Here is a 26,439-nt window from a genome sequence, read left to right on the forward strand (position 1 = left end):
CTTTCCTTGAGTGAGCATACGTGTCTTAATAGTGTCACACCCATGGAGGATATAAAATGTCAGCATAGATAGAAAAGTTTGTGGAATCTAGAATTCAGTGAAAAACAGTTGCAGAATTTGGTGGTTGGGGTGATTTGGTACTTGTACTTTGTGTGTGCGGGGGAGTGGCTAAAGAAATTACTGCTGGTCCTGATAATTTGACTTTCATATGCAAAGTTCTGTATATGTTTTGGAGGCGGTTAGGTGTTTGTGTATAACTCGTATTATTAAGTTTGCATAAACTAGGAGTGCCTAACCAGTGTGGAAGTAATTATTTGCTCAAAGTGATTTGCAGCGCTGCAGACTTTGGCTCTCTCTTTGTAAGTGGGGAAAAAATTATTTATGTGAAATAAGCAAAGTATATGGAAGCTAGGAGCTTGATAACTTTGGTCCATGATATATGCACAGTACCATACTTCAGGCTGTTTTTTTTTTTTCAAAGCATGAATGATAAGTGTAGAGTTTTTTTGCTGACATGACAACACTGGGTTTGTTTTTAGTACTAACAGTTCACTGGCATTGGAGAATATTTCAAGCTCAGCTTAACAAGTTTAACTTTTATTGCTCACTAAATGTGTAATTAAATCGCAAAGTCTTTTCATCTGTTTTGAACTTAAATTATCACTGGTTTTAACTTTTTTATCACACATGACACTTTCAGGATTGCAGGATGTGTGAACACGGTTTACTGTAGCCATATGCTTGTTGGCACAGAACTCCAGGATGTTTCAGTAGGTTTGAAGCATGGGTGGTTGTGTGATGTGTGGTTTTTCTTCTTTTACAAAAGCTGTGTTGATTCTTGCCTAGACTACTGTATCTGCTCTTGTTTCCACAGATTCTTCTGCAGAAACATTTCTAGCAGTTGCCTCAGACAGGGATCAGGTTTGCAGGAGGGTGGCTCCCCCAGATCTCTCCTTGATTGCTATCGTGCATCTAGCCTGTGCTGTTTTCTGGTGTCCTAAGTCTAGCTAGCTTGATACCTGCGGATTGAATCACTTCATTGTGAGTTTGCTGTCCGGGCTGGGTGTGTTTGATGCGAAGGGATTGCTGTTATTTGTGGGAAGAACACAGCTAAGAAATCAGTTTTCCCTTTATCAGCTTGATAGCCTCCTCCTTAGAAGCTCCCGGGTCAGCAGGCCTGCTGTACCGTTTCTCTACAAATATTATTAGTGATAACTGTGTGTGTTTAGGTCAGAGTGGAAAACTTCAATGCAGTGGCTAGGAACCATGAGCTGCCTGTACTGCTTATCCATATGCACCGTGTTCTGTAGGGTATTGTACATGTGACAATGCAATAAATGGGACAACATCCGCAGTCTGGCTGGGCTTCTGTCTACCCTCTCTTTCATGGGAAGGTAGCTGCTTTAATTAACATCCTTACCTAATTGACCTGTTTGATGTTTTTGCAATCTGTTCCTGAATTTAGGAAGAGAACATCTACTGGGTTCATCCCATCCACAAGCAAATTGCCTTTCTATTTTGCTGTTTTGCTCTAAGCTGGTTCTTGGAGGTTTTTGCCTGAGTGAGTCCAAAGTCTGTTGTTTTCAATACCTGAAGATTATCTGTAGTTGGTATTTGAGATGTGCCTGGTCCTTACTTTTCAGCCAGTGCACTGTTACTCCTGCCTTAAAAGAATACTGAAAACATCTGCTGTCATGCCCTGCTCCTGCTCTAAAGAGGGATTACATTTTGGGAATAAAGGCACTGGGTGGCTGACTTCAGACTCTTCTATTTGCATGACATTTGCAAGGGAGCAAAGGAAAGGAAGGTCAGGCAGCTGCTGGTTATTACGGTAATCCCTGCAGAGAGTTCTCCCAAGACCTTGAGTTTTATCTACAGTAGTTGATTAGGATTCTTACCTTGCTTTTCAAAATCCAGTGGTATAAATTATTTTTTAGGATGCGATGAAATAAGACCAAATCAAGTCTGTGTTGCATACACAGCTGAAAGGGCCCCTGCCTCTTGAGCTGTGGGGGTGATAGTAATTGCACCCCAGACAGTGTGCTCTTCACTAGATGGTGATGCATGACACTGGTTCATGGTATAGCTATGACTAAATAAGTATTGCTGGGAACCAGTGTGATAGTGGTCCATTTCTGAAGCTAAAACACCAATGCCTTGGGTAGTGGTGGTGGGTTGCTCATTTGCTGTATCATTTTGACCTAGTTTTATACCACTGCTGGAGCAGAAAGATTTAGAAAGGGATGTCTGCCACAGCTTGTTTCAGTGAATTGAGATCTGGTGAGTGAGAAAAGGCAGTTTTAAACCCAACACGGTGTTGACGACCTCATAGTCTGGTGGTGATATGACTTCATACAAACCTTTGAATTTCTCTGTAGAGTCCACAATACTAATGCAGTATGATTTGTGTCTGTTGTATGTGGTTGAATGGAAGGAAATGCTTTTTCTGTTCAGGTTTTCCTGTAGCTGGTACTTGTTCTAAACTCTGCTTTTCCTGGGAGGTAGGAAGTGGTGTTCATACTCTGGAATCTGAGTGTTAGTGCATGAAGGAGTTTGGAGGGCTTTTTAGAGAACTGCAAAGAAAGGCAACATATTCCCACCGAAGCTGCTAAACAGCAAAAGTTTCTGTGAGCCCAGAGGCACATGTACTTTCTGTAAGTCTGGTTTTAATCCCTCAATTAGGAGATGTAAGAGGAGTCCTTCTCCCTCACTAATCGGTGGAACGTCCTCCTTGCTGTCAGCTTCCTCTCCTAAAATGCCTTAACTAGCATGTGGTGTGGATCTGGGCTGTTCCCCTCCTTCCCCCTGCCCTGGGGGGTCTCCGAGCATCCGTGTTCCTCAAGCTCATCATGCGGGAATAACACAAAGCAGCTTTTCTTGCTCCTCAACTTCACTTAGTGGTAATATGAAACTTACCTTTTTTTCTCGTGACTTTTACTACACAAGCATATTGTTCTGAAACTGCTCTTGTTCGAAAGGTTTCTTGGGTGGATGTAGCGGATGGAGTGCCACAGGTTGTCTCCTTAGAAAGGCAGAACTGGTGTGGGTTGCACCGGGGAGGTTTTTCTTCCTTGAACTCAGCCAGTTCATCAGACACAAGATTAAAAACAATTATTATTCTCCTTTTGCTTCACTTCAATTGGGAGAAGCAGATCAGCATTGCCACTGAACCTACCTCTCCTACACTTGCAATGGTGAGAGGGAAGAAGGATCACAGCTTTTAGCTAGCAGGTGGTCATCTTGTTCCACATTTAAAGGATTATTGGCTAGATCTTATGCTTTTGCATATTTAAGTACTGAACTGTGAATGTATTCAGTACTAAATCTTAGTTAAGGTCCCATTTAACTTCTGTTACTCTTCTCAGAAGAGTAAGGCTTGATGGCTCCGAGCTGAGGTTTGCTGCAGAGTGCAGGGAAGGCTGATATTTCAGTGTGCAGTATTTTAATGTTGTGTGTTTCAAGAAAAGCTTGTTTAAGCTTCCCAAGTCAGTGAGAACCAGTCTGTTATCTTCTTGGGCTCATCTTTCCAGAAAAACTGAGCTTTAATCTTTGGTGGATCTCTGAAGCAAAGGTTACTAGGTTGGAGGATGCAAAACTAACTGCAGCAACCAAGAAGGGTTTTGGGAGAGTGCTCGCCAGCTCTTGTTCTTCTGCTTGCAGATGTGTTAGTAAGTCCTGTCCTCCAGAGGAGAATTACAGTGCTAGCCTATATAAAGAAACTATCCTTGACTGAAAGGCCAAGACACCAACTTCAGTGGAGGGCATTCTGACTCTCAACTTTTGAAATTAGCTTAGTCCAAAACCTCCATCTGTTGCTGGATGATTAGAATGGGTGCAGAAAATTAAGGAAAAACCACCTTGTAGGTCGTGATAGTGTCGGTCTTACAGGCTGCTTTAAAATACTGTAATTTGGATGTCATCTTAGTTTTCAGGTGTGAGAATCAGTTCTCCAGTCTGAAGATAATAAGCCTTTTAAAAAAAAGTTGATATTCTAATTTTCAAATTTATGATTACTTTGGGAGATATGGTTTTAGATGGTCATGGTCTGACCAGACTGCAATTAATTACTGTGATCCTTCAGGTACCATTTTGGTTTTTATGTTCTAAGTGGAAAGGTAATTTCTGCCCCTTCCCGCTATACAAAATAAAAGTTCTTTAGTTAATAATGGCGGTAATTAAGGACTTGGAAATGTTTCCCATGCTCTTTTTCCCATACATTTGTGTTTGTGCTCTCTGAAGCAGCAATGATGCAAGTCGTGCAGCTATACGACACGCAGTGTCATGCAGCAGCACGTGCTTGCGCTGAAAAACTCTTTGGCTATAGGCTGCTTGTGTCCAAAACTGATGAAATGCTAGTTTTCTTACATCAGATATCTGAGTTCTGATGTGTTGGTGTCAAAGCTTTGAGTGTCCGTGGCTCTTGGAGCATGTCTGGCATCTTAAATATCAGTGGAAGCAGACTTTGTGAGTCAGGGTTGATTTTTCTGTGGGTGTGATGGGCAGGTGATTTTTGTCCTGCATTTGTGCTGTTTTACTATGGAGATGAGATATGGATTTGGATGATTAACTTTTTTCAAGGAGTTCTCCAATGTGGAAGCCACTCAAGGAGGACAGGATGGTTTGCAGCCACAGGTCTTTCCGAAGCAGCTCCCTGTGGAGCGTGGGTGTTTCTCTCCAACACACTAACTGGTCTGGTGGAGGCTGTGTGTTAGGACTTGTCAGTTGGATTGTCTTGAGTACATAACAGTACCTTCATTACTATAAAATAAAGAATATGGGGAATATTTTTAAGAGATGTATGAATATGGGATGTTACCAGTTTCTCAAGGTTGAAGTTGTAAATTTTGGGGCTGCTTTGGACCGGCCCCTTTATGTACAGCTGAAAGGAAAGATTTTGCTTCTCAAATGGGGCGTAAGAACATTTCAGTCTAGGGGAGGGAAGCGAGTCCTGCCTTTCTCCTTCAGTTGTATGCGTGAAACTTATTTTTCTTTAAAACTCTGCTACCACATCTTTGTTTTCCCACAGATGCTTTTTTGCTGCCTTAGTTTGGGCAATTGGGCCAAACACAGGTGCATTCATTATGTTTTTGCAGCGTCTACATAAATGTTGCTACTTTTGTGCCATTTATATTCGGTAGAGTTAAGATAGCATTGTGTCTAAAGTACCTGTTATTTGGATCTTTTTGGTGCTTAGATATCATCACTTATGCAGGTTTTAAAATTTCCTATTGCTTATGTAAAATTGTTTCTTACAATGAAGATGAGTTGACAGTATGTTAGTTTCTGTAAGTTTATGGTAATGCATCACATCAGTAGTGAACTGACACTCCTTTTTTCTCCTTTCAGCCAGATAATGAAATCTCTTCAGACTGCAATCACGTAAGTATTGCTTTGTTTTATTCAGTCTCTAGCTATGACATTTGCATCTTATATCCATTATCAACCAATTTTGCATAGTTTGGTAGTTTGCAAAAGGCATTAATCAGGACACGTTTGGGTTTCTGGGCTGTCCTATGGAGGAAGAACACAAGGTGACTTCTTTAACCCAGTAGAGCCACTGTGGTCTTACTGGAGGCTTCTAAGTGCAACATACTTAAAAGCTTTGTAAACTGTACTTCTGTATCAGAGGAGTGTAGCAGACGTCTTTCCTATTTTATAGTTGGGGGGTGGTTCCCGTGAGTTACTGGGAGCAGTATGATGTGCTCCTTTTGGGAAAAATGTGAGCAGAACTGAATTTAAACTCTTAATTTCAGCTGTTGAAGCCTTCTATATTGCTTTCACAGCTGCTAAATTCTTAGACTCACTTGGAAAATGCTGTGGGGGTGTGATATTTAGAGGCAGTTTGAACCACTTGGCTGGTTTTAGAACAGATTTCCTCTCAGCACTGTGTTTAACTGTGAGCAAACTGTTAGCCAGTTTTCAGGCTGTCAAGCTGACTCTTCAAATCCCAAGACTCTTAAAAAATTTTTAAAAAAAATCATCAGAGCTAAGGTTGGTATTAGGTTTCCTTTGGCTTCTCTCATTTGCATTCTGTTAGAATACACCGTATCAAGATCCTGAATTGTTTGGTTAGCCCTGGACACAGTCAAGTGCATGCTTCAATGATGGTCTTGGTTTCAGATGCTTGAGAAGCTATATTTTGGTTTATTACTGGAAGATATATTCCAGAAATGAAACCCGGCCATGCTGTACAACTAGTAATTTCTGACTGTGTTTATAAATTAACCTTTAGCACTGCACTGCCTGACTTCATGGCAGCTGTAATTCTCTGTTGCACAGGGTTGGATCAGATGGAGGACACATCATGTTTCTGTTTAAGTCTTTTCTTTTTTTTTGAAAAAGAGAAGTCTTCAGTAATTAAAACTTACCTACCTGACATTTAAATGTGCCAACAGAAATTACCTGAATGAAGAAGAAACGGAGAATTCTAGAAATCAAAGTTGGACCTTTCCTCTGCTGGATTAAATGGCAGTGTCTCTGCCACAAGGCAGATGTCAGGCTGCTGTGGATTATAGAAGCCATTCAGGAATAGGAAGTCAGGCAACGTCTCATCTTCCCAGGCAGAAATTGAAGGGGAATGATCAAAAGCTAGACCACAAGAGAGGCGTCTCATGTTCAAATGTTTTCTTTGCCTCTCTCTGCAGTCTTAGGTAGTACAACTGCTGATCATCTCCTGGGAAAATACTGCCTAGCGCTAAAATCGGGATTTTTAAAGCAGCAAGTTTAACCTTCCTTCTGTCTGTGGGAAGGTTCCTTTGGAGAGCATCTCATTTCAAGACTCTCCAAAGTCTGAGATTACGAATGCGGAGATGTATTCTTATGGTGTTGGACCTCATTCTTGTCCTTCCGATCCTGTCTGGGAGAGGTCTACAGCACTCTCTGCGAGGACAGGTTCCCTCCTTATTCACTTGTATCTATTATACCTGCATACTTACAAGTTCTTACTCCCTCTGAAATACCCTAGAATCCCATCATCTCCTTTTTTTAACTTTTCACAAATCCATGATATGAGGTGTGGAAGACAGTGCAACTGTGCCGATTTAATTTTTAGTTCTCTGTGTGTGCTTCCACCCTCTTGGAGATGATGTAAAACTGCCTTCCTGGTGCATGATCATGTGTTTTGTTGTTTTTTTCTAGTGTTTTGTGTACAATTGAAACTTCAAAATAAAAGTTTGACCAGACTGTTTATCTTTTTGATATTAATTTGATTTTGTCACAGAGGCAGAATATTTGAAACAAATTTTTAAAACTATTTAAACTTTACTGAAAAATGTTTAAATGCAACTTGAGTTCCTAGAAAAAACCAGATGAGCTAATAGAGCTTCTCTCAGGCAACATCTCAGCTATTAATTTGCTGAGGCTTTGTTATCTTACCCTGTATTTTTACTTTATGGTGCCTCAGGAGGACATCTGGGATGTGTATATATCTGCAGAGTGTGACTTGCCCAAGATTGATTCTTGCACAATGACCCAATGCATCAAGGCTCCTGTGTGAGCTAATCTCTGGCTCCTAGAAGAACAGTCCTTGCCGAGGCGTTTTGCAGTCTAGCGTCTAATGTATCATTGTGCTGAGCAAGAGGGAGAACCTCCTATAGGTCTGAAAGGTATCTGCGTCCAAAAAGTTGTCTGGTCACAGCCCCTCACAGAAGGAACCAGCTGCATTGTCTCCTTCCTCTTCTGCTAGGTTTTTATTAGGTTTTCAGTATGAAATCTGCTCGTGTTGAGGATTTCATTTTTGTTAGATCATTTGCATCAGGCAGACGAGCCATGGTGCAGAAAGGTATGGTGGGCTAAAGACATTGCTAAATACGTAGCTGGTAGCAAGTTACAGCTTTCATTGTTTCATCCTTTCAGTTATGAAATTGTCTTCATTAGATATATTTCCTTGTAATGAGTCAGCTCATGACCTTATGGAGAGATTTCTAATGGCATGAATTTGTTCAGTATGAGAAAATTATTGCAGAAATGGACAAAGTTGTTGGCAAGGAGACATTACGTTGATTGTTGCACTGTAGAAGGATGATGATACAGACTGGGAATAAATGATGTTTCATTATTTTCTGAAGAAAAATATTTGTCATTCTCCCTGGGAAGCTCTTAAACCCTCTTTCTACAAATGCTCTCTCTATAGCTCTTGTGGAACTACAAGCTGAACCTGACTACAGATCCAAAGTTTGAATCCGTGGCCAGAGAAGTCTGCAAGTCCACTATTGCAGAGGTAAGCCAGAAGAAAGGCATGGCTGCTGTTGTGGCACTAAGGTTCTTTTTTCATTTCTTTGTGATAGTGAATTAGTGTGCGAATAAGGTTTGGGGAAGCTCTAGTCTTGGATGCCAAATTACTAGGTGTAATGATTTGATCTCCTTGCAGAAAAAGCCCGTTACCTTAGTGGTGCCAGACAAAGGGGCGGGGGAAAGAAACGATAAACTAAACCCATCAGCTCTCACCTGACCTTTTGTCAGAAATCTGTTGTGGGTTGGATTTGTCCCCTCTTCATCAAGTGTTTGACAGTTTTAACAGTGTTAGTGTAGGAGGGGTTCAACTGAACTCAGCATAAGGCTGATTTTGGATTGTGTCTCGCTAGCAGAAAGAATAAGCACGTAGGCATCAAATGGTGAATCAACTTTTTTTTTCTTCAAGGCTCAAAGTTTAATTACTCCAAGGAGACTCTGTTAGGAATTTCCCCTTTTTAGGTTGCACTAGGAGTTAGTTCTCTACCTCAAGCATCAACACACCTCAGTCCAGCTTCAAAGATTACTTGATTAATCATTTATTTCCTTGTGCTGATGCTAGAGCTCTGGAGGCTGTGCACTCAGCCACACAGGAGCTGCCTGAGCCTGAGGTTTTTTCCCTTTGCTTGGGATAGTTTTCAGCTAGACTTCAGGGGAAGCAGTGGCACCAAGGCTTTTTACAGCAGTACAGGCTTCAGCTGACTTAATTCAGTCATTAAACCGTGCTCTGAAAAACATAATTTGTATATCCACCAGAATTAACTTCAACTACCCATAAACTTGCTTTTTAAAAAACCTGTTTGCTCTAGATGATGGCCCCTTTGTGGCTTTTAAAGTAGGTTTTCTTGAAAGACAGTCAGTTGCGTGTGTAGCAGGTTGTCTCTCCAACCCCGGTTTGTGTTGGCAGTTGATTTGCCATGGGTCTAGCTTTCAGTGGTGCAGACTTGCTTATTAGACAAGAGGAATATGTCAGTGCTCAGAGCAAGTTTAAGATGAGTGGTTCCTCAAGTCCTCATGTTGTGGGTTCCCCATTATTTACAAAGTTTTCATTTGAGATGAACACACAGAGATCTGAGAAATTGAGGATGTCAACAGCAGCCTGGCTCCAAATGTTTGGGAATTAGTAGTGTAGTTGAGGGGTATTCGATCGCTTTTTCTTCATGGCCTGCTAGGGTTCTGCTTCCCCTTCTCAGTACCAGCTGCCTTGCAGTAAGAATAGAGTTAGTGGGAAACCATTATTTAGTATAAGGAGAGATCAAGAAAACACTTAATACAAGAAAGCTAGAATATTAAACAGTGGAAGGAAAACAGCCTGCATCGAAGGGTTACATTGTGTTTGGAGTTCAGTAACTCCCAAAAGCAAGCACTGCAAAACCTGTTAAATCTCACTTTTTCCAATCATAGGAAAGTTTTAAGTCATATAGCTGCTGCAGAATTTTTACAGTCAAGGCATTCTTGAAAATGCTTTTTCAACAGTCTGTTTATGACTTCTGTACAGTGACAGTCTGACATTGTTGTAAATGGTACCCTCTAAATCTGGGATATGATGTGGGAAGAGCGTAGCATTTTAGTTGTACATCAGCCACCAGCGTTCATCTTATAATTGTGGTGAATGATAACATGAACTGCTGGTATTTTGCTGTTTGGTGAGTGCTTTTTATTTCAAGAAAAAAGAGTTGCATAAGTCACAATAATCTCGTGTTTGATCTTCTGATACTTAATACTAAGACAGGTGCATAAACTATTCCACTAATTTTTAAAAGTATTTCTAAAACACTCTTTAACATATGTAGTGGGAATATACTGCTAACATACAGTATTAGCCTATGAATATTTTTCTTTAATTCACATTAACAGGTAGGTGTTTTCTTGCTGGTGACTGAGCTCTGATTTTAAGTATTGCTTTGTATTAAGAACAAAATACAACTAGAAAAGTAATTTCTAGTAAAAGTCATTTGGAAATGGGTGACTGTCCCAACCAGGTTCATTCTGAAAAGTCCACGTTTAATTTTATCAGCTAAATATAGATTTTAAATACCAACTTTTTTCTCAACTGTTGCGATTTTATAAGTTCTGGCAATAATTTTAATCTAGAATTATAGTTGGCTACCAGATAATGGTGGTTGTTTCAGAAGTGGCCAGGCAATAACATGATTGCTTGGTCTTTTATGCAATTCACTGGCTCAGGCCGTGGAGCTCTGGGGCTGTTTCCAAAGCCAAGCTCTTCCAAAAACAGCATGTTGCTGTTGTGTGCTGGTTTGGCTTGCGGTACTTGAGCTGAAGTAGGGCCAAACCGAAGATGCAGCTTTCTTGGAGAAAGCTTGCACAACTCTCTCCCTTTCACCCTGCAATGACTCATACGTGTTTTCACTTCAAAATGTATTTTAAGCGTTTTCTGTAACAATTACATTGACCTTAGTAGCTATGTTTTTCTAATAGCTATATAGATTAATTACAAAATGTTCTACCAGCCTACATCTGCCTTCAAATAATGGTGTTTAAAATGTTGCATGTTTTATTTGTTATATAGAAAGCAATGGCCTCGTAAGCTGCGGCAGCAAGAGATCTGTTTTGTTCATCTAGTCTGACCTGTATGACTCTGTCGCAGTATGCCCCGAGTTAGTTTTCCTTTGAATTAAAATACATCTTTCTAGAGATGACGCTTCATTTTTAAAAATTTCCAGTATAAAGATTCCAAGTCGATATTTGAGAACTGATTAAATGGTTCCCTTAACATTGCCCTTGCTTGGTGTCTAAACCCGCCTGGATTATTGATTGTCATGGATCTCCTTTTAGACTGATGAGCCCTTCAATATTTGTACAGGAACAAATCTTTGATGTAATGAACTCAATCCAGGTACCTATTGCTTGAAAAACTGTCACCGCTGCACTTCAGTGTCTGGCTGTCAAGCATGCTTTCTGCGTCATCATGGCTGCAGTTTTCAGCGTACTCCTGAACAGGGAACACCAGAACCGGACAAGTATTCCAACATGGGCTTCCCAGGGCTAAAAAGAGTCTGTGTAATCTTGGTACTCTTTGGAGCAAGGCATTGCACCGCTCCTATCTCAAGATTCCTCAGGGATAGGGAGGAATGGTGGTTTCTGATAAGGAACCATGTTTTTCACTTCCCTTGGAAAGACACTGTCAAAACTGCCTGCATCTTTTACTTCCAAAGGTGACCTTTTTGGCCTTACTGTCTGCTTCCCTGAACAGTGCAGGCTCTGATTTATATTGGGGACCTGTCTGTTCGTGTACACTGCTTTTCCAATCCCTGCACAGCTTTCAGCTTTTGTTAGCCACGATTTTTTTTTTTTTTTAGACCACTGAGTAAAATGGTTTAGTATCAACAATCAGTTCCTCTAAGAGCCTGATAAAAATGAATTTGATGACGATTTTCCTTTATAGTAGTTTTCAGCTTCCAGCAGGTTATAAACAGTTCAATAAATACTGCACTGACTTTTGAATCACCCTCACTTGTAGCCAAAATGTTGTGTTGTAGGAGGTCAGGTGGCTAATGGGGGTCCAAGTATGATTTAGTGATGTTGTAATATGCTTGGTTTTCTAAATAAAGGTTTGTCAAACTAGCATTTTTCCTACAAATCCACTTGATTGCAGGGGTACAATGTGATTATTATGAAAGATTATTATTGAGCAAGAGGGTTTATAATTCTCAAGGTCACTGCGTTTGCTTTCTTCAGATACTGGCACACATGAGGTATTTCTCGTTTCTGAAATATTTTCAAGTATTCTGACTTACTGAAAATCAAACTGAAGCCTAGAGGGTTTCTTTGCCAGCAGATTTTGAAGCTTCAGATGCAAGTTTCTTTGAGGCTTTTTTTTTAAAAAAGGTTAACTTCAGTAACTGCAGCCACTGTATTTTTATTCTTTTTTTTTAAACAGATCAAGGAGTGTGCAGATGAACCAGTTGGTAAAGGCTTCTTGGTGTCATGTTTGGTGGATCACAGAGGCAACATCACTGAATACCAGTGCCATCAGTACATCACTAAAATGACAGCCATTATCTTCAGCGATTATCGGTTGATCTGTGGCTTCATGGATGACTGCAAGGCTGACATCAATCTGCTGAAATGTGGCAGCATTCGACCTGGAGAAAAGGTATCCAGAGAACATGTAGATTGTCAGTTGGCTTGTAAAAGTCATTCACTTAAGGAAACTTATGTGGAGACTCTGCAATAGTATTATTGTCTTACTTGCAACTGAGAAAATACATGGCATATCTCATCTGTCTGGAAAGGGTGATGTCCTGATTCTGTACAGTACCTTTTCAATAAATATGTATTTGTTCCTCTATGGGGGACTGCTATTCAGAGATGACTTTCATTTGTCTTTCCTTACTGCACTACAGGTGATCTGGTAGGTCGTTGGCTTTTTGCTCACGCTCTGTCAGGCATGACTCATATGATGAGTCCCAACAATAGACTTAAGCAGACCTGTTCCTAGGCTTATTTCACAGTCTGGTCGGGTCTGATGCAGGAAGGTTATCAAGGTGGTGTGGCCTGTGCTATAACCCTTTCTGCTTTTTCAGGCTGTCGTTGATAGAATGGATCAAGAGCTTTTACCTGTCGGCTTCCCCATTCCTCTGCCCACCCAAAAACGGTTGAAGGGCACATATTACCTAGTGTTGTATTTTACTAGTACAGACTTACTAATACTGTACTGGTTTTACTAAATCAATGTTCTTTTGCCATATGAAACTTAGGTGGAGGTTGATGAAAAGAAGAGTTTGTGGTGACTAGATGCGGGGTTATTTTCAAGGCACTGTCTTTCCCTGTTTACTCCAGCATAGCTAATGCAGGCAGCAATTATATAGTGCTGCAGGAATGAGTGGCTTCTTTTATGGTAAGTTTTTATGTTTAGGGATAAAGTTAAAATTAGCCTATCAACTTTTTTACAGTGCTTTTCAAATTATAGCTCTTATGCTTTTAAGAGTTAGTCTCTTAAATCAGCTATTAATTAGGAGGTGAAAAGATTTAACCAAAAATACACACTTTTTTTGGTTTTAAAAAAAGTTTCCCTAGTTGTTTGAGATACTAGCTGCTGTAAGCAGCTTCACATCCATAGTGTGTTAAATTAAAGTGCTAGTGTATTCGAGAATACTTAGCTGAACAACAGAAAGTACAAAAATAAGTACTTGCTTTCAAGAACAAAAGCAGCCATGAAAGTGAGAGGAACTTGCAGGCACTGCAGGTTCAGGCTAGTAACAGCTGAGTAACTTGTTTTCTCCATAAAGTGAAGGCTCTCTTCTAGCCATCATCTGAAGCTCCTCATGAAAAAAGAAATTGTTTTTAACAATCAGTATAGAATCAGAAGTGTAATATGGGAGTCCTGGGTGTCAGGTCTACATACTACCTGTGGCCTGACCAAATTAAAACAAATTAAAATTGAAATACTTACGGTAGCACTGAAGGGGTACAATAGGATACAGAAGGATTTCATGAGTCTAAGTCAAATCTCGTGTAGCGGAAGTGAAACCAGTGCTGGTGTAGCTGCATAACCCACTGTGTTGGTCACAGAAGTTGAGATGGGTGAAGGGTGAGGATGGCCGAGGAGATGAAGGTCACAAAGCATCTAGGAGAGGGAAATGAATGTAAATGTTGGGTCACCGGGTTTCTGTGGGACAGCACAGTGAGTCACTAGCCAAACTTTTATGGGGGTTAGTGTGGTTTATGCATATTCCCCACTTTCTTGGTACCCAACCCAGAATATTTTGCCTTGGTTTGTGAAAACATTGCAGCCTGTCATGTGATGTCTTTTGTTGTGCTGTCATCCTTGGCACTTAGAGCAATTGAAGTATTTTATACTGCTATGGAAACAGCTATAAATGGCTATGCAAGCATTTCTTTTGTTGGTGTTCTGTTTATCCCTTCTCTGCTTTGGAGAAATCTCATCTAATTTACTCCCATCAGATGCTGGTTCAGGTATTATTTCCATGCTGTAGCTTCTGAGAGTTACCTGTAGAGAAACAGTCATTACCCTTTTGTGTGACTGAATGTAACTGTGAATTTAATAAATAGGACCTGGGCACCTGAGGAAGAAGATGGGGAAAGAGATTCATCTCTCTCTCTTTTTATGGAAATAAGCACTACTAGACTGCTAACTCCATCCACATCAGGCAGCTTCTAGATGACAGTATGATAGCTTCATCACAGTAACTAGGATAAACTGGCATTTTTAAGTGGAAAAAGGCACTTTAGTAGGTATTCCAAAATGAGACTGCCTTTTGAAGCCCCCATGCTACCTAACTGTTCTCCTTTTCTATACTTCCTTTTAGTTTTAGCTTGCTTTCGACTTCCTAATTGAATTCTGTTCCTGCTGGGTTTGTTGCTCCTGATGCGGTGATTTCTGTTCTTTCTTTTCCACGTTTCTTGTTGGTTTTCTACTTTGTAAGAGCAATAAAGTACAATTTAGAAGTCTCCATCTGACTCTAGACTTAATTTTGCTTTATATAGTAGAAAAAGCTTTCAAATGACACACCTGCAGCCTAAGTCTTGTAAGCTGTTTTTTTTTTTTTCTTCCAGTTAATGGAGAAATATGTAATAGTAGTTTCAGTCACCTTTCCAGTTGGCTATTGCACTTCATAGCAAATTTGATCTCTTGGTATTTAAAGCTTGCTTTGTCTTCATGCAATAGGGATCTAATTTGAAGTTGAAATAGGTAATTGCAACAGAGCTTTTCTTCTTGGGCTGCCTATCAGAATGAGCTGCTTTCCCAATCCCAGTAATGTCCAGGATTGTATCAAGCTAGTGGGTAGTGTATAGTTTCCTGGATTCTGGATTTAGGCATGATGTCTGAACTGACGTTGATTATTTGCCATAATGAAGGCTATGTAAGTGTCAGTTCACATCCATTGTTGTACTTTACCAGATAATAGTATTTTTCAGGTTCCTTAAAAAAGACACACTAGGAGACCATTGTTTTCTTACTTTTTTTCACCCTTAAGTGCTTTTGAGTACAGTTGCTCTCACTCTTTCCCTAGTTTCATAGAAGTACTGGACACAGAGGAGGAATGAGTCAAAGTGGGAAGAGATGATAACGCTCAGCTCAGTCTTTGTTTACTCAGTGTAGTATTATAGCAGTGTGCTATCAGGTGAAGTACTGGGAATTAGTTAATCTAGGAGCCATCCCCATAACCCTGGTGTCCGGGTTAGCCAGGTGGAGTGCTGAACTGGAACTTGGGGTAGATCTGCTGGGTTGTTTTCCGTAGCCTGACTGCTCTGGCTTCAGCAAGCCAGTATGGCCGTTCAGTGCAAGGTGCTGTGCTGGTGAGACAGATTGTGTTTTACCCTCCTGTCTGCTGCTCCTTTCTACTCCTGACACTTTTCTGGTCACTTTTCTAGCTTCTCTCTGCAAGTCTGCTGCTAGAATAGTCATGAACTTAAGGCATGTCCAGGTTCAGACTGAATAGTCTTTTTCTGGGGGAACTTCTGAAAAATGACAAAAAAACCCCCAAGAATTGCAAAGCCTAAAATATATAGGGAGTGGAGTGGGGGGAATCTCTGCTGGAAAATGAATAGTAAGAACAAGGTTTTTAAAATTCTCTGTTGACCTAAAGCCGTGTACATGGAGTTTGAATTTCGGTCGGAGGAATTAAAATCTCCAGAAGTGTTGTGCTGAAGGGGGTTTGCTTGGGCACATTTAGAACTTCGTTCCATTTTTCTGTGGCTCAAAGTGCCATCGGACAGCACTATCAGTTCATAAAACTAGGCAGAGTTTCAAGACACTCTAGACTAGATAACTATCTGGTATGTTTAACAGATCTTTGCAACTTTCAGTTAAAATTCTCCATTTGAGGTTGATAATGATGGTGAGACAACAGTTCCGAGAAACATGTGTGGTTTTTAGATTTAATCTCTTGTATTTGTGTGTTGCTCTGGAGAAATGAGGCCTAGACTCTCTCAGCCCCTGCAGCAGTTTTGGGAAGTCCTGACTTGTGGAATGAACTTAAAGGTCTTCAACTCTAAGGTAGAGGCTTTCTGACAACAGGGTACTAGATAGAGGAAAAGCTTTGGGATTCATTCCAGAGCAGAGCTGCAGCAGGCGTTTATAACCTTGTACACAGCAGACAGCTGGTGCTGCAGCAGGACTGAGAGAGCTCACGCCGTGGGATGCCGACCCTTGGGTGCTGAGCTGGCCCCCCAGGACTGGTGGCACGTGGAGTGCTGGTGGCAACAGGCAGCTCTGTGTGGTGTAGAGCTGCACAGTGATGCACGTACCGCAAATGTGTGTCAAAGCTGTCCTGCCATCCTTAGGATGAGCTTGTCAAACTTTTGCTTGTCAGCTGCCTTAGAAAAATAGTTGAATGCAGCTGTACGCATGTTTGTTTTCCCCTCCAGTCTGCAGTAAGAGATTGCACAATCTTAAATACAGTAGGTGTTAGCCTGTAATTAAAACTTGAAGTGATATTTCTCTAAACCAGATTTGTAAAGTCCCATCTGTATTCTGTTTGACCAGTAGCATGGCTGCCTTCATGCCCTTTTGAAGAAATGAAGAGTTAGGACCTCCTTAAGCTGACTTTAACTAGTCAGCGCTAGCACTCAGGGACCTGATACCTGCCTGAAAACAAACCCCAGGTTAGGTCAGTAAATCTCCCAAACAGTCTCAAGTGGGCACAGGAACACTAATGGCACCACAAGAAGGCATGTGAATCCTTGGAGGCAGGAGGAAAGAGCAGGACTGCATCTTCCAGGAGCTAGCTGTGTTGACTTGTGTTTATTTCTGTGAAGTCTGACATGTTTTTAAATTGCTTTAATGCAGGGCAGCAGAGCAGACAGCACCGCAAGATGATCTACCCAAATGTAAAAATTGTATTTGCAAAGCAATGCAATAAATTAGTCATTTCATGTTGTGTCCCTGAAATGCAACAGTAAACATTCAGCATCCAGCATATGGAAATTGGCTTTCACTAGACTAATAAAAATAGGTTTACTTTCATATATAGTATGACTCTGACCAGGAATCTAGATCCGTGCTGCAAGAAACCAGGAAACTTCTGATTTTCCTAGTAGGAAAAGCTTGCCTTGTGCCCTCATTGCTGACTTGCAAGTAAGTGAGAGTAGTCTTGGCCTGCCTTGCCTCCCAGCTCCAACCTCACCTAGGCTGGAGCAAAAAACTGCCAGAGGGGCTTAAAATTTTTGTTTTCAATCATTTAGACTTGCCGGCTCCTCAGTTGTAACTGCTGCCTGTGACTGACCACAAGGATTTGCAGAACAGTGTTTGTGTTTGGTGTGGTTATGGATAAATGACAATTCTGAGTAATGTGGTGAACGTCCTGCTAACTAGTACTCCTCGGATCCCTTTTGGGTTCAATCCTAAAGGGACTGTTGATGTATATTTATTCAAAGATGCTGATAGCTGGCCAACATATGAAGTTGGCCGGTTTCCACTCAAAGAAAAGAGCAAACCAAAATACGGAGTTTTGGGGTGTGTGGGTTTGGGTTGTTTTTGCCTTTTTTTAAGGGGAAAACTACTTTTAACCCTTTTAAACTGATGTTGCTTCTGGGTTGTGACTTTAATTGGCCAATTTTGCTTGTGCTCCAAGTGCAGCAGAGTGAAACGGGAATGAAGGGCTGCCTGCCTGAGGAGACGTGTCAGAACAAAAAGATTTGGAAGAGTTGCATGGGATTGAATAGTCATGGTCACGTTTTATGGAGACGGCTCTCTTATTCATGTTGCTGCAACAGCAATGGATGAACCTACTTGACGGAGCCAGCTGAAGGGATAGCTCCTAAATGGTTACTGCAAATGCCAGGTTGATGTATGCTTCAGGAAGTCTGATATAAGTTTAGTAGCAATATCCTCTCACATCAGAGCAGCATAAATTGAGGTGGTCTTCACAGGAAAAACTTGCAGAAGCCTTGAGAGATCTGTTCCAGAAGACTTCTTGTTTATTAGAGGAATCAGAGGTATAGAGGGGTTATGGTTCCCTTTCTAAACACATAAAAAGGATGTAGGAAACTAAATGGAGAGTTGCCCTGCTTCTTCCGGGCTTTCATACAAAGCTGAGGCGCTCTCTGTTTATTGGCAGTCGCTGCTCATAGTCCAAATTCATCTTCAGGCTTGCAGGACGGTGGACATGGCGTACAGTATTGGGCCAGAATGGCTTTGTCCGAGACTTCGTCTACTCTTGAATGCTTCGCTTTTTTTAGTCCCTTAATGGAGGAATTAGCATTAAGAAGTCTACATTGGACAAAGCTGCTTTGTGGCCTTTTTAGCATCACTATTTATCACCACCAAAAGTGAAGGCTTGTCTCAGCACGGAGGAACTATGATTTTTCTCTCCCCCAAGTATGTTCTTAATGTGATGCTATTGCTTGCAGTTGCCATGGTGCGGAGAGAGCTATGTCAGATTAAAGATAATTTGGCTGTTTTGGTAAACTGCTCTGAGCAGTGTGACTAAGTAGTGATAATCTCATTAAGTCACATTAAAACAAACCCAGGGCATTGGAGGAGGGGGATTTCACAGTGGCCATCAGCAGGATGGTGATGTATAAAGCGTGTGGATAGCACAGATATTAACTGTTGCCTACTAAGAATGTAAATGCAGTTTAGCTGAACTTTTGGAAGGCTGTATGTAGACTGTTGATTAATTTAGGTGGTGCTTATCCAGAATCACAGATAGTTTGATTACATAAGTGGTTGATTACAGGTGTTGTCTTGCTCTTCTCGTGTAGGATGCCCACTCGCAAGGAGAGGTGGTGGCATGTCTGGAAAAAGGCCTGGTAAAAGAGGCGGAGGAGACTGATCCTCGAATTCAGGTTTCTGATCAGTGTAAGAAAGCGATTCTTCGTGTAGCTGAACTCTCTTCGGATGACTTCCACTTGGACCGACATCTCTACTTTGCATGCCGAGATGATAGAGAACGGTTTTGTGAAAATGTGAGTAGTTTCCCCTTGCCTTCTCTGCTACACTAATTCATTCAAAAAAACCAAAACCCCAGTGGAAGAAGGAACGGAACAGTAGAGTGGAGTCTGGGCAAGTTCGTGTAATACTGAAAACAGGCACCTTGTAGCTGTCATTTTGCAATAAATCTGGTATTAAATTCACTCACCCAACAAACAAGCATTACTTCCAGCGTGTTAAGGAACTGAATTGGCCTAAATGGTTTAATGGGCACCAGAGCTGGTGTGACAGGGCATGGAACGACTCGAATGGGGAGGAGGCAGCAAAGGTAAGTGACTGCTCCCTTCTGCGGTGGTAAGCCTGGTCTGACTCTACTCACAGCACTCCTTATCCCCAGAGCGATGAGCTGGAGAGCTGCATTGTTCAGTCTGAATTAGCTTGTGTCAGCTGAGTGTCTTCTCACTAAAAGGGTGATGAACACAACCAGATTTTTTAAAAATGCAATAAAATTTTAAAGATTTTTATAGTAGAGGAACTATCACTGTCATTTGAAATATTAACTTTAATATATTTCTAGTTTGAAAAATAAATCTCTTTAGGTGTAGTTTAGCCTCCTTGTTAAGCATTACAAGTCTTATCTTTATTGGTAAATGTTACTGTTCTTTTTCACAGACTCAGGCTGGGGAAGGCCGAGTCTACAAGTGCCTCTTTAATCACAAGTTTGAAGAATCAATGAGTGAAAAGGTAGGTATCTGTCTTAGTGGGACAAATCCTTAATGCAGAAATCATCAGATCATTCATCAGTCCAGGGTACATTATTCTTTTCCAGTGTTGAGGAAAATCCATCATCTATGTCGTAGGATAACTGACTGCTTTAACAGATGCTTTTACTTTGATATGTTTGTGTTTCCAGCTACGTGCTGATGGCTTGAATTAATTGTACTCAAGTTACAGCCTTTAAAGTTAAGAATTTAAATAAATCAAAGCTTTTAGGTGGGTAATCTGGGAAGGTAGACTTGGAGCTCAAGTGGTAGCATTGTGATTGAGTGTTTAAAGTAGAAGTCAAACTGTGCTGGGGTAAGCCTTGGATAAATGCTGTCATAACATACAGATTAGAAACAAAATGCCTCAGCACAGGAAGCTGTGTGTGTTTCAATTTTTTGTTTTCAAGGCTATGAGTGTCTGAATATGAAGCGGGACATTCTGTGGGAAAGATACACAGTTCAGTTACTGACACTTGCCTTATGTTTTTTATGAAGATGTGGTTTTCAACAACAACAAAGTTGTTCTAGAAAGCCAGTCCTGAAAATGTATTGTATTGGTGTAGGTGTTTTGAGAAGGCAAAAATGCCTTCAGTGATGTTGGAAGCAGCATCACAGTGTTTGGGATTATATGGAATTATATCATCTGTCTGAAAGGATACAAAGATGGATATCCGTAAAGCCCTCCTTGGAGAAGCTCCACTGAAGGAGCCCAATTCAGAGGCCTGGCGGGATCAGACTTATTTCCTTTTCTTTAAATTCATTAGCTATCTGAAAGCTTAGTTCCGATTAACAACTTAAAAACTGAGAGAGTGATCCCTGAAGGCTTGAAACAAAGCTTCAGTTTGTACAAACACGTTACTGAAATGGACGGCTATTTTTGCTTACCCTGGTTTTGGCTGTGTAGGGACAGTGGGGTGTTTTTTGAGGGGTCTTTTCCATGGTCAGCTGTCTAAGATATGAATGTAAGATACTGAGAGGTTAGACAGAGCTGTAGCAGATGACTTGGTAGGGATAGAGGGGTGGGTGCTCTGACGGCGCAGTTTGCAGAGCAGGAGGAACACAAAATCTAGTTCTCGCTCTTGTAGCTGCCAAGGTTGGACCATCTGCAAAGTCACTAGTTTTGTAGAAGCTGTTACCCAGTAAAAAGTCCCTCCTTGCTGGTGACATAGGCTGCTGCGTACACATGTAGCCAACAATAGCTGCCTAGTGGGTGGCTTGCTTTGGGTAATCCAAAACTGCTCGCCAAGCTGGGCTCCCTGGCTGTACCCAACCTTCCCCTGCTTTGGGGGATGAGGTATCATCAAAGCAAGCCTTTATCTCCCTGTGTTTGGAGCTTGAAGTCTGTCCAGTCCCAAGGTCCCAGTCATGGCACAGAGACAGGACCGTGAAGGAGGGGATGGGAATATCTTGGAGTAGGGCTTTGCAGGTCCTGGAGTAGCTATGGGGAGGTATAGGAAGCTCCTGTAGCTGCAGGGCTTCTCTGTTCCTTGTGCCAAGATTGCTCTCCCCACCCTACACATACACAGTTTTTCTTCCTTTCAGATAGTCCAAGAATGGACAAATTTGCCTGAGCTGTTCTGAATTATCTGCCACCCTCGGATTTAATTTTCATATAATTTAAACCAAAAGCTATGAAGCGTAGCAGTGTTTTTACAGGCCCTTTTTTGGATGCAATTTAGAGGGTTGTTCTTGCAGCTGCTGGGTTTGGGTTTGGCCGCAGTGCATCCTTGTGAGCCTCACCGGTTGTGGGAAATGGCTAGAAATTCCCATGGTTAGACTGCTTTATCTGCTGTCATCTGTTCAGCACGTTACAGAGCAAACACAAAGAACACGCTATTTTGTAAATGCGACTGGAAAAAGTTGTTTCTTGAGGGCATGCGGTGAGCATGTACCACAGCTGGGATAAATGTCAGCAACTGATCCTAGTTACCGAGAATGAGTCACGCTCTCAGCCATAGCTCTTCACAAAAAGCTGGATGAATGTGCAGTTTTAAGTAGTGCACTGCAGAGAGCTGCTGCCTTTAAAACCCTTGATCTGTTGCCCTTGGTGCGCGTTGTTAACTGCGTGGTTTCTACGAGACAAATGAAACTTAACTGCAGTCCAGCTTAAACGCGTGAATTTTAAAGCATCGGTTGCCTTTTAAATACAACTTGAAAACTTAGCAGCAGCAGGTTTAGCTCTCTGTCACCAGTGTGTGGAAGCTCATTCAGCCATCCCAATGTGTCTCCTGCAGTGTCGTGATGCGCTGACGACCCGCCAGAAGCTGATCGCCCAAGACTACAAAGTCAGTTACTCGCTGGCCAAGTCCTGTAAAAGTGATCTGAAGAAATACCGCTGTAATGTGGAGAACCTTCCCCGGTCTCGGGAAGCCAGGCTTTCCTATCTGTTGATGTGCTTAGAGTCTGCTGTGCACAGAGGTACGTGGAGTTGAATCAAGGGGTGTGTGACTTGCAGGGACCTTGATTTTAAAAGTTTCTCCTGGACCTTCAGCTTCAACATGTATTTACCATCTTCTTCTCCAATAACCTTTTCCAAACTTTGATTCAGAGGCAAGTTTCCTCATCATAATGCTTTCATCACTGTTGTTTTGAAGATCGGAATAGCTGAGTAAACCTCTGACACTGACTGCTATTGTGTAGACAAGAAGTTTAAAATGCAGAATAGCAAATCCCACTTGGACGGATGATGTGTAATTGCAAATCCTTCTATTCACTGTGAATTCAAGCGGCTCTTTTCCTCCTTTATGTAATAAGCATTAAATATGCTACTAGGTTAAAACACAGAATAGAGAACCTGTTTATCATCACTCAGGGAAAGCCAGGGTTACTCAGTCCTCTGCCTCTTGTAAGTGATATTCTTTCTTTGCAGTTCAGTAGCTTAGGTAGAGGCCTTAATTTTTCTAACTCTTACCTAGTTTTTCATATATAGAAGGAAGGTGTGAGAATATTCTTTTTGTACATTTAAGTTAGCTTAAGCTGGGAATGTCCTAACACTAGTGGCTCTCCTAAAGGCATTAGAGGGCCCTATACCATGCTAAAGGTTCTCTGTGAAATTGCCATAGCACGTAAAACAACACATTATATCCTCTAGATCTGCACTGGAGAGTTGTTTGGTTTTCCCCTTGGCATGCAGCTGGATGGTTTGTGATTCAGCAGCAGGGCTGTATGCTGCAATGCCTCTGGCACGGGAGGGAAAGGCTGCCATAACACCATAAGCAATCTGTGCATTTGTGAGTTTGAATAACTCATTCCTTCTGATTGATGTGGAAATGATGTGTGCTGTTTGTGGAAAAGTTGTGGGTTTTTATTTTTCCTTTTCTCTGCAGTAGGGCAGGTGCTTTCCTGAATTACATGGAGAAAACTGCTGTTCAGTTGTTAACTTCCACTTTCACGGTGGAACAGGTTCTGCAGCATGTAGCTCATCCAGGAAGCATAGCCCAGGAGGAACACTTAATTATTCCACGCACCTCCCCGGGTCTGTACTGCAACGCCTGGGAGCCCCTGTTGGGGTCTAGGACCTCCGTTGCACGGAGCCTTGTACACATAGGTTGTGATGGGGACTAGGGGGAGAGCATAGCAAAAAAGCTAATGTGTTCCTTTTGATTAAAACCCCCCCAAACTGTTTATATGGGGACTGCAGGAAAACTTATAGCAAATCTAAGCGTTTATTAAAGCTAGATTTCTCTGCAGCTACAGTGGTTTGGTAGACACTCTGTTATATGCTCTTGGTAACATGGTCTATTCTGGTTTTTGGCTTCCTGAGCAAGTATGTGTTGTTGCTCTAGAAAACCTTTTCCTCAGAGAAAATGTTTAACCTGCTGTCCAGGCAAATTCCTCCCCCAGGTATGTATCAAGCTGGTAAATTACCAGAGGTGCCTTCCATTTCTACAGTGGGAAAACAAGCCCTTGAGTGTACGGGGGAGAAGCTGATCTGTGCTCCAGAACTGCAGATCCACTGAGTGTATTCAACTGTTCTTCAAAAGCAACTCCTGTAATGTGAAATCCAGAATAAGATTCTCCTAATCTTTCAGGAATCCTTTTTTAAAAAACATGTAATGAATCCATAGACCAGCTGTATTTTGCAGGTTCAATTCAATGACGGGAGTTACCGTAACAACTGGTTTAATCCCTAGCGTGTCCATTCTGGCACACTTGCTACAATCTGGTGGCGTCCAGAGTGTGGACATCATCCCTATTCTTCCAACATGATGGCAGCGTAGGTCAAGAAGCTTTAATGCTAGATCATGTTGTCTTCTCTTGGCTCAGGTCGACAAGTGAGCAGCGAGTGCCAGGGTGAAATGTTGGATTACCGGCGCATGCTGATGGAAGACTTCTCGCTGAGCCCAGAAATCATCCTGAGCTGCCGAGGGGAGATCGAGCACCACTGCTCAGGCCTGCATCGGAAGGGTCGCACCCTGCATTGCCTGATGAAAGTAGTACGGGGCGAAAAGGGAAACGTCGGTCTGAATTGTCAGCAGGCGGTAAGATGCTTTTCTATCACTTTGCTTCTAGGTTGCTCAGCTGATAGTAGCACCGATTTGTCTGTTGATTTTTTTTTTTTTTTTTGCCTTGTGATGGAGATTCTTCTTGAGGCAGTCTGACTCTGCCAGGTACCAGTGAATGCTGGAGGCAGTCGTGTAATTGTCGTGGTATGAAGTGTAACTTGGTATCTAGCAGCACACAAGTAATGCGGTTTTTCTTCAAAAAATACATTTTGGACTGTTTGTTCTCCAGTAGTTGTTCTCCAGCAACTCTCAAGTCATGGAATTCTCTCTGGGGTGCAAGATATAGGGAAACTTGCTTTTTTATAAGTGTTGAAACATTCCCTCTCCTTCCCTTTTCCCCCTGTGCCCTGTCCTTTGAAATGCACTAAATCTTCTCAAAGTACCTTTCCGCTCAGTCTTATTTTTGGTGTTTCATTCAGCTTAAATGATGGAAGTGAAACATCAGGGCCAGGTAGGTATGACATACTGCTGCACGTCATTGTAGTTGCAGCCACTGAAGGAAATGTTGTTCTTCTCCAAAATACCTCTTTAAAACGGGATGAGTCTCTTGCCTTGTTTAAACTCCATTTTGGCCCAAATGCATCCAGTTTGTATTATTTTTAAATTGAAACAATTATTTAATATTTATTCAAACTCATTTGTGCTTTTTAATGTGATATTACATTTTTTGTACTTAATACCTGCTTTTAATGACCTGTGAGCCTGGAAAAGTGACATCAATGCAAAAAATGTCTAGGGAGTGTTAGTGCTGATGTAGGAATTAGGATGTATGCTCTTGGCCTCCTGCAATACATGGAACCACTGTAGTCCATTTTCATTGTAAATGTGGCTTAATGCCTGAGCCCAAAATGTTGCCAGTTTGCGTATGTTATGAAAGAAAAATGAGTATCTGTTAAATTTTTGTAAGGGATAGGATGCTTTTATGATGAAGCTTATTTCTGCATAACTACCAGGTGTATTGGTGCAGCAGCTGTAGAGTTTGAGTCATTTCTGCGGTGAGCTGTAGTGCATGACTTATGCTTTGCAACATCAGTGTGAAAAGCTGCATACTTGTTTCTGTTTAAATATTAAATTGAACTTGCTGCCTCAGAACTTGATTATTTGCAATTTGTGGGAAGATCAGTCCGTCTTAGGAATAACTTCCAGATCATGAAGTGCATGTTCAGAACAAGTCATAAATCAAGGCAGGGGACCCACAGAAGTGATAGGAGATTTCAGACTTTTGGAGAAAAGGAATGTCTATAGAAATCTATAGGAGTTTTTTTCAGTTCTCTTAAATTTAAGCTACTGCTTTATTTTTGTACAGTAAATTGATGCAACAGCAAGGCTTGTCCATGACTCCCTGTCAAGTTGAATGACCTGTTTTCTGTTCTCTGTGCAAAAGACAGCAGGATCAAATTAAGTGTCGATTTTATAAAATATGTTTAGTTTGTCTGTATTTTTATGGGCAAGAAGAAATAGATGATTGCAAGAATAGGATAAACTATCCAGTGTTCTGTTTCCAGAGGACTGGCACGGTGCTATTATATAGCTGCTTACAACCTGAGGTACTAAACGCACTTATTGTTGATATTTTTGTATTTGAATGGTAATGGTTGACTCAGCTGTCACTGGTTTTGTTCTGATTCATTGTGTTAGAATGAGTTTCTGGCTTTTACCTTCTGTGGTAGGTAAATTATCTTTGTAAGGAAGAGAATATTGTCCCAAACCCTTACAGATACTGTGTGACTTGTGTGAGAGACTCAAACTCCCTGTCATGAGCTTGGCCCATACAACAGGCCGTGAAGAAGGCAAGTTAGAGGTCCATCCCATCATAGTAGCTGAAGTACTTGAGTTCCTTTTGGATACCTAGAGAGCACCTTTGTATGCTTCTGCTGAGCCACAGATGCTTTACTGAAGCTTATTCTCGGCTTCTTAGCTGCCACGTGTCAGTATAGTTCAGTCTTTGAGACATGTGGATGGTCTCAGAAGTGCTTTGGTAAATTCATTCATGGGGGAAAGATTGACCTGTGTCAGGTTTTCCAAAAACTGTAAGCAGACTGCATCAAAGAGCATGGACTGTTTTGGGGTTTCTTGTCTA

At 41.4% G+C, this 26,439-nt stretch overlaps 1 protein-coding gene across 2 annotated transcripts in view; it reads left to right on the plus strand.

Annotated features, from left to right (window-relative positions):
- The window catches only part of GLG1 (golgi glycoprotein 1), an 86,070-nt gene that overhangs the window by 33,389 nt on the left and 26,242 nt on the right, over positions 1–26,439 (plus strand). For both annotated transcript variants that reach the window (XM_074839571.1, XM_074839572.1), the window contains exons 2-8: positions 5,347–5,379; positions 8,132–8,218; positions 12,131–12,346; positions 18,922–19,125; positions 19,763–19,834; positions 22,089–22,272; positions 24,121–24,335. In XM_074839571.1, coding sequence (XP_074695672.1) covers positions 5,347–5,379; positions 8,132–8,218; positions 12,131–12,346; positions 18,922–19,125; positions 19,763–19,834; positions 22,089–22,272; positions 24,121–24,335 — 1,011 coding nt within the window. The remainder of the gene's footprint in view (positions 1–5,346; positions 5,380–8,131; positions 8,219–12,130; positions 12,347–18,921; positions 19,126–19,762; positions 19,835–22,088; positions 22,273–24,120; positions 24,336–26,439) is intronic.

This window comes from Strix aluco, chromosome 14 (genome assembly GCF_031877795.1).
Source record: "Strix aluco isolate bStrAlu1 chromosome 14, bStrAlu1.hap1, whole genome shotgun sequence".
Lineage (NCBI taxonomy): Eukaryota > Metazoa > Chordata > Aves > Strigiformes > Strigidae > Strix > Strix aluco.